Source organism: Rissa tridactyla, chromosome 4 (assembly GCF_028500815.1).
Source record: "Rissa tridactyla isolate bRisTri1 chromosome 4, bRisTri1.patW.cur.20221130, whole genome shotgun sequence".
NCBI classification, from domain to species: Eukaryota; Metazoa; Chordata; class Aves; order Charadriiformes; family Laridae; genus Rissa; species Rissa tridactyla.
Window position 1 is genome coordinate 62,664,476 of NC_071469.1, and position 8,743 is coordinate 62,673,218.

General features: G+C 39.9%; 1 protein-coding gene across 3 annotated transcripts in view; it reads right to left on the bottom strand.

Annotated features, from left to right (window-relative positions):
• Positions 1-2,220: 2,220 nt before the first annotated feature.
• Positions 2,221-8,743, bottom strand: part of LOC128908900 (protein AHNAK2-like) — a 58,048-nt gene continuing 51,525 nt past the window's right edge. For 2 of the 3 annotated variants that reach the window (XM_054199880.1, XM_054199881.1), the window contains one exon: positions 2,221-8,560. In XM_054199880.1, coding sequence (XP_054055855.1) covers positions 2,993-8,560 — 5,568 coding nt within the window. In that variant the 3' untranslated portion in view covers positions 2,221-2,992. Of the gene's footprint in view, positions 8,597-8,743 lie in introns of all 3 variants that reach the window. The other variant, XM_054199882.1, reaches the window with a different exon arrangement.

Genomic DNA, 8,743 nt, shown 5'->3' on the forward strand with positions numbered 1-8,743 from the left:
AGTGGGACAGAGCTTCTGGGCAAGCTGGGATACTTGTCTTCATTAGCATCTATTTATTATCCTTAGACGGATGTTCTAGTTTGGCTTGCAGGCAGTTCAGATTTTTCTCAGTATTGGTTTATTCATGTCTAGAAAAAGTTCCTGGTTTGGATCCTGGGCATGGATACTCTCCTCTGCTCAGCTCATCTCATGTACCTGTGTTAGATGGAGTACAACTTAAGTGACCTGGCCCTGCTTTACTTGAGTTAAAGTAAACCAGTAGCCTCATTTCTGAGAGCCCTTGGTCTGGTGCGGTGCCTTGTGGCTGCAGCACCGCTGACAGCAATGCAGGTGACAGCAAGCCAGAACCTAGCTGGCTCCACAGGTTTATGAGCTCTGACAGGACTACAAAGTCACCTGGCTTCACACATTAAGGCTTCCAAAAGCTTTAGTATTATCTGTTTTCAATTTTATCCCCCATTACCCAGGATTTTCCTTTCCCAGTTGTTCCAGATAAATCATACATCTGTTGCTTTCGTCCAGGTACTGAGAAAACTTTTCATCTACCATTTATGCTGTGTCAGTTTTTTGACAGTTGTAAATATCTCCATAATCCCTGGAGGATAGCTCTCCTGTCAGGAGCACTGCCTCCTGGACCTCTGCTCTCTGCAGTTTCCTGAGGAGGGGAAGCGGAGAAGGGAGCGCTGATGTCTTCTCCCTTTTACCCAGTGATAGGACACGTGGGAATGGTTCAAAGCTGCATCAGGGGAGGTTCAGACTTGACATTAGAAAACATTTCTTTACTGAGAGGGTGGTCAAACACTGGAACAGGCTGCCTAGGGAGGTGGTCGACGCCCCAAGCCTGTCAGTGTCTAAGAGGCATTTGGACAATGCCCTTAATAACATGCTTTAACTTTTGGTCAGCCCTGAAGTGGTCAGGCAGTTGGACTTGATGATCATTATAGGTCCTTCCAACTGAACTATTCTATTCTATTCTATTCTATTCTATTCTACCCTACCCTACCCTACTCTTCATATGTATTATTTCATTCAGGATTAATTTCTGCTCTCTTGCCTTTGGGATATATGAGAGGTCCTGCTTCAAATATAGCAACAAAGTAGCCAACCAATAGAGATGTATTCATGTCTTAACAACGCAAGATATTACCAAGGTGGGAGTGTCTTTCTTTTAAATGCATTTATGCCTTCTTTTGCATGTCAAATCACAGTTGTAGGTTTGTTTGGCTGGAGACTGCACGTAGATGTTAGGCTGAACTTTTTCAGATGTTAAAAAATAAGCAGTAATCAAGGAAACCTACCGCAGTTAAAAGAACAATCTGAGCATCTCAAACTAGGTATGCAGGTGGGGTCAGAACCACAGGAGCCCGTTGACAAAATGTCTATGTCCTGCAGGATTGTGTCTGTGCTCCTCGCGCCCTTTTGAGCTCTGTTCGTAGCTATTCCTGTGGTCAGGCTGTTGGGTAATACCTGTTACCCTTGTTGGTTTTTTGCTAACCTTCACCTTTCCCAAAGTTGACAGTAGCCTATATGGAGGAAGATTTTATTGCTGCTTCTTTTCTCTGCTGCTCTTCCCTTACCTTTCCCTTCAGAGATCACTGGAGTTCTCTTTAGAATATTTAAGCCTACCGCAAAGTACAGAAATGAAGCCCATCTCAAGCTACAGAAGGTTAGACAACCAAGTACACTTTTACAACCCATTTTTAAAATATTTTGCTGTGTCTGCTTCCCCTGTACTAAGTAGAAGATGGAGGAAGAAAATACAGGATGAGAAAACTACTATAACGAAGCACGCCTGCACATGCGATTCCATCAAACTCAGGATTGAAATGAGTGAAACGTCTCAGATTAGTTTGTAACCGTTACCACCATATTTAGAAACTGTGCTGCCATTAAGCAGCCACCTCAGCAGATAGCAGGGTATACTCAAACCTTTATCAAATTTAAGATGGGATTTTCAGAATCAAAAAATGCTAACAGCACTACCAGTAACTCACACTACTGGAGTTATTCATATGGTGAGTTTATTGTGAATTAAGAATACAGACAACATTTTAATGATACATGTGAAGGCTGTCACATACGCACTCTGGTTTTCATTGTGCACTTGAGAGAAGCATTAATATAAACAAAGAAGTTAATAATTATATACATCTCCTTTCCCAGAAAATCTCTGAAGCAATTCCACCAGTGTGGCAGATCATTCTCTGCATTTAACTATCCAGTAAATATATACATTACAATTTATTTATCCACATTTTACTAATTATTCTTTGTCGGCATGGGTTTTTTTTGTTATCTTAAAAATGTGAATTAGTTATATGTTTTTTGGTCTTGAATTTATTCTGTTGGGTTTTTTAAAATTCTTTTAAGGCTAAATATGACCCACCAGAATAATAAAAAAAATGAGAAGAGAGGAAGGGGTAAAGCATTAGTCTCTCTACAACTAGTATTTTGTTTTTATTTTGCATTGTAAAATGTTTGTGGAATATACATATTACCTTAGCTGAAATAAAGAAAAATATTTTAATAAGAAAGCAAAAGTAGGTCAGAAAGGTCCCACATCTAAACAGGTAAGTATCGTTCTCATAGTACTAGTTTATGCTCCATTCTGGAAAAAAATCTATAATCTAAACATAATTGGTGTGGTTTTGAGAAGCCTATTTAACAAGTCTTTTTGCTATCATCGAGCCTTTCAATAATTTACTTTCATGGTCCAGCTATCTTTTCAGACTTTGCTAAAACTGTGGGCTCCTCTGTATCTGTAGAAATCGTTGCCTTTTGTCAGATTCGAAGAGATCAGTATTTTTATTAGTGCACAGTATAGTACATCCACGTACTTGAAAATTTAAATGTGTTAAATTCCATTCAACTGTTTTCATAAATTTCAGCTTTGTGTTTTGTTTAATTTTCAGTTACTAGAAAATTATGAAGATATTTTTTTCTGTATGTGTAGATTATTTTATTTTCATTGAAAGCTAAGAAAAAACAATCTTCATTTGGTTGTATCTCCAGGAATATTAGGTTGACTATCTTTTTCTTCCTCCAACAAGATTAGTTCAGTTCTTGCTGAAGACGTCACAATAGTACGAGAAACTGGAATATTAGATGAGGCCTCATCAATTTCAACTTTTTTGTCCTCTGTTCTTTCTTTAGGTGATAAACTCTCTTGTGCATCAAAAAATACATCAGGTTTATCTGATGGGCTATCTTCATCTGAGATTTTTCCCTCTTTGTGATCTGTCTCTTCTTTGTCAACAGTCTTAGCCTTTTTGGAAGGAGATGTGAAACCAAGCTTGGGAAATCTAAACCATCCACTTTTTTCAGTTTGCTTAGAAGAATCATTATCTGATGTGTCAGCAGGTTTCACATCTTCTGGCACTGATTTTTTTACTTCTGTTTTTGGATCTGTGCTTGTTTCATCACCAGAAGATGAAAAGCCAATAGTTGGAAGCCAAAATTTGAATCTTCCAGGAGATCTTTTACTATCAGTCTTTTCCTTTTCAGTGGTTATATCTTTTTCTTCATCTTCTAGTGCTTCAGCTACATCCTTATCTTTAGAGAGAGGACCTACAGTTATTCCCTCTGGTGATTTACCAGGATGAGTCTCTTCAGGTTTACTGGAAGGCTTTACTTCAACAGCAAATGTTTTTAACTTTGGAAAACTTACTTTTCCACTAGATTCTTCGGTCTCACTGTGTGGTTTGTCAGATAGTTTAAGCTCAGCACTGCCAGTCCTCTGTGCTGCTACTCCAAAGCTTTCATCAGCACACTTAGATTTGCTCACTGATACATCTTCTGTCGGAGATGGCTGCTGGACTAGCACTTCTAAGTTGCTGTGTGATTCAGGCAACTTCACCTTGACCAACGAGAATCCCAAAGTAGCAGTTTTGACTTCTGATGAGAGAATCTCTGATTCTTTCAGTATTTCAGTAGTGTAAATCTCACACCTTTCAATAGCAACATGTTCAGGTTCTACTTTCTCACTCACTTCTTGGCCCTCTACATACGACCAATGAAGGTCTTGCCCTGCATTTGAAAGGGAGGTTTCTATGGTAGTAGTCATCTGTGCTGTTTTAATGTCAGGTTCAGTCAGTGTTAGAATTTTGCTTTTTGCTTTTTGAATAGCACCCTCTAGAGCCTCTGGTGTTTCTTCAGGGATAGCAGAACTTGCTTGCAGTTGCCCTACTTCAATGTCAGTACAAGATCCCATTGGATCTGTTAGCACTTTTGACAATGAAACATCAGCTTCAGTTGGGAGAGCTTTGAAAGTGAATCTTGGTATTTTTAGTTTGGGAATTTTTATATTTACTTCTGGGCCACCTTGTGATTTCTCCACTGTTTCCACTGTTATTCTGCCAGACGCTTCCCTATGATCTAGAGCTGAACTTTCCAGGCCAATGGATCCTTCTGACGTTTTAAACTGCATTTCTGCTGTCCCTAATTCAGTTTTAGATACTGAATCAGCTTCTGACTTTGGCAAATTGATATCATCTTCAAAACCCTTCACTTCTGAATGCAGTACTCCAAACTTTGGAATCTTAAACTTGTATGTTTTAATTTTACTTGTTTCTGCTCTATCTTCTACTTGCACTTCCACCCCTGCAGACTTGTCCTGTTCAATACTTTTCACTTGAAATTTCATTTCAGGATCTACTCTACCAATTTTAACTTCCATTTTCATTCCTGGAACTTCTACCTTTACATCTTCCAGCTTAGCTGTAACATAAACACCGTCTTCTGATGTTGTAGACCATTCACGTGTAGGCCTTTTTAATTGACTTCCTTCACTGTCTTTTCCTATAATTTTCATCTCACCTGCTATTTTTCCTTTTTTAATTACTGCCTCTTGATTTTGAATATCTAGTTCTTCCTTTGGAAGACTAATGTCTATTTTCTCCTGTGTTGCATCCAGAGTAATTTCAGCTGATGATGGTTTGCATCCTAATTCTGAAGTCTCTAACTTAGTGGAACTTTCTACCCTTGGGACTGCTATATCCTGTGATTTGACTTTATGCTCTTGAACGTTCAGAGTACACGTAGGAAACTTTTTTGTTAAACTGTTGTCTTTGTCAGTTTCTGAAGCGCTTACATACGATTTAGTCAATTCTGATGAATAAACTGTGAATTCGGAAGTATGCATTTTTTGTCCTTCAGCACCGCGCTTAACTACATCTGCGTAAGTTTCGGTTTTTGGAATATTCACTCTACTATCTGTTCTTTCTGCAGATAATGTAATATCTCCTTCCGTCTTTGGCAAGCTAACATCAGAACTCTTCACAGAATCTTCTAATTTTGGCATCCCTTCTTTTCCAATAGTAATTTCAGCAACTGCGTGTGGCAATGAGAAGGTATTTTCAGGAATACTTGTTTCAGTTTGTACTTTGGCAGAGGAAATGCCTGCCTGAGTTTTTTCCATACTTCTTTCAATACCAGCATCACCTTTTTTTTCCTTTAAGGGTGTCCTGCCAAATGCAGGTATTCTGAATTTTGGCATTTTAAACCATCCCTGATGTTCTTCAGTCTGAACTTCTTCTGGTTTTACTTCATATTCTTCTTTTAATTTGATGTATTTCTCTTCAAGGCTCTCAATAGCTGCCTCTGTCATTGGTTTAGACACTGACTGGGGGCTTATGTCTACCTTTGGAGCTTCAATGCCAGCTGTCAGAACTTGGGGTGTTTTCATCTTACAAGCATAAACACCTACTCCAGGATCTGGCATATCAGATGTAAGTTCTGATGCTGGAACTCCCACAGCAATGTCAGCAATTTCACTTGCCATTTTTAGCTGGGGTAGCTCAGCTTCTATTTTTGGAGAGCTGATCTCTGTCTCTGGGCCTTTCCCTTTTGTTAAGGAGATTCCAAACTTCTGGTATTTGGGCATTTTAATCTTTCCTTCAGGACCTTCCAACTTCATCTTTCTTCCATCCACAACTGATGATATTTCTGTTACTATTTCAGGGCTCCTCAGCTCAGTTGAAACTTCTCCTTTGGGGAGCTTAATACCTGTTTTTTGAATGGCATCCTCATCAGTAGAACTCGATTTTAGGACAACCTGTTGAGAACTCCCCTCTAAGGGAGGCAGAGCAGCATCAATCTTTGCTGAGCTGACTCCCATGTCAGTTTGGGAGGCTCCAGCTTCTATTTTGGAAAACTCCAGAGTGGGGATCTTAACAGCAGCCAATTTTATGCTTATTTGTGCCCCTTCTTCTGCCCTTTCGTAATGACTTCTTTCTATATCGGGTATCTGTATTGAGTCATCACCTTGTCTTTCTGTTTTAGGAATAGTAGCATCAACTTCAGCTTTTGGCGAATGTGTCTGAGCTTTGGGAACCTTGATCTTGGAGAGTGAAATTTTAGGCATGACAAATTGAGGCTTTTTAACGGGACTTTTTTGTTCAGCTTTTCCTGCAGATAGTTCCAGATCCAGGGCTGACCCAGTACCTTGATCATCAGTTGCAGTTCCTCTCACTTCTGTGTCTATTCTGCCTGACATTACAGCAAGTTTATGATCTTCCAAGTTTGCTCCAGAATCTGGTTTAACACTTGCTTCCTTCTTCGGGGACCAACTGAAGGATGGCAGTTTGAATTTTGGCATTTTGAAATGTCCTTCTTTATCTTCTCCATCTCCATCTTGCTTTATTTCCCCTTTGATTTTTAATGTTGCATCTGAATCCTGAATATCACTGTCTGGTTTTGGAATAGAAATGTCAGCTGATGAGAGGGGAGCATCAGCTTCTGATGCCTTATGGTCAGCTTTGGTCATTTTGACTTTAGGGCTGTAAGTTTCTGTTCCGGTACCACATTCCACCTCCAAATGTGGTGCTTCGACAGCAATGTCAGCTATTTCTACCATCGCTTTTAGCTGGGGAGCCTTGACTTCTGATTTGGATTGGCTGATCTCCTTTTCTGACCCTTTCCCTTTAGAATGTGTAATTCCAAACTTTGGCATTTGGAATTTAGACATTTTTGTTTTCCCTTCAGGACCTTCGATTTTTATTTCTACATCACCCACAGCAATTTCACTTGATGTTCTTTCAACACTTGTGTCAGGACTCTTTGCCTCAATGGAGCCTTCAGTCTTAATATCTGAGACGGAGGGGCTGGCAGCAACTGATTTCAATGTCAGGTCATCTTCTTCACATATAGGAAGTATGACCTCACCTGTAGGCATGCTAATATCCATCTCTATTTTGGGACCTTTGACTTCTGGTTTGGAAAATTCCAAAGTTGGGACTGTAACTTTTGACACTTCTATGCTCATTCCTGATCCTTCTCTGCTACTCCCTTTCTCAGATTTCTGTACTGAAACACCTTCTTTTTCTTGTTTGAGATCACAAACGTCAGTTTCCTGTATGGGCAGAGAGACCTGGACTTTCTGACCCTTCATTTTAGGGAATGAGATCTTTGGCATCATAAATTGGGATTTCTTGTTTCTGCCCTTTTCACCATCTTTTTCTGTTGATGTATCAATTTCCCCATGAAGGTATTGATTCTCAGAGGTAGGAAATGTTAATTCAGATTCTGTGTCTCCAGATAAAGCGGGTTCTTCCAGATGTTTCTCAGCTTCAGAAGGAGCAATAGCTTCTTTCTTCGGTGACCAACTAAATGAAGGCAGTTTGAATTTTGATGTCTTAAATTTGTTTTCTTTCTCCTCAGTGTCCTTCTCTCCTGAAACTACTTCCTGTTCCACCTTGCACTCTAAATCTGGGCCATGGATTTCCACTTCTAATTTTGGCATAGTAACTTCCATTGATGGGAGACTGACATCCAACTTTGGTGCACTGAGAACAACTTCAGGTGAAGGCTCTTCTATCTTTACCCCTAATTCAGCATCAAGGATCTGAGTGGGTTTTTCAAGATCAGTATCAGCCATATCAGATGTTATTCTTCCTTTGGAAATTTCAGATTCCATTTTGGAACCAATATCACTTTCTGATGGTTTTACCTTAGACCAAGAAATTCCAAATTTTGGTTTTCTAAATTTAGGAATTTTAACTGTAAACTCTGTGTCACCGACAGATACTTCAGCAGCTGGTGTTTTTCCTCCTGGCTTCAGACTTCCTTGCTCCAAAGAAGCATCTTCATTTAAAATTTTAAAATCTGTTACTGAAATATTCTCATCAGTAAGAGTTATTTTTGATTCAGATTCTGCTATATTCATTTGATATTTAGTAAGAGTAATATCCCCTTTTGGTAATGGGGAATCCTGTTCAACTTTAGAAGACCCAATATCAACTTTAGAGAAACCCAAGCTAGGAATTCTGAATTTAGTATTTTTAGAGCCAATGTCTCCCTTATTGTCAGGATGATGTTTAGATGTAACACTGCCTGAAAGAACAGCAGGACTTACCTCTGTCACTGAATAACAAAGGGTTTCTGAGACAGAAACTTCATGTTCAGGCTTACTCTGTGCCTGAGGTTTTGAACTTTTAGAAAGAGAAACCTTAGGCATTCTAAACAAAGAACTTTTAGCTTTACCTGTTCCATCCTCTTTCCCGGAGGAGGAATCTAAGCTCTCTTCAAAAACAGACGCTTGGATTTCAGCTGTGGGCAGGATAACCTGTGAATGGGGAGCTTTGACGCTGGGGGCTTGGATCTCGGCCGTGGGCAGGGTGACGTTGACTTCGGTGGTTCCCGAGGGCACCGTCACCTGGGGCTCCTTGAGGCTGACGTCCACGTCAGCGGCCACGGTGCCCTTGGCCTCTCTGCTGCTGGACCAGCCAAAGGAAGGCATGCCGAACTT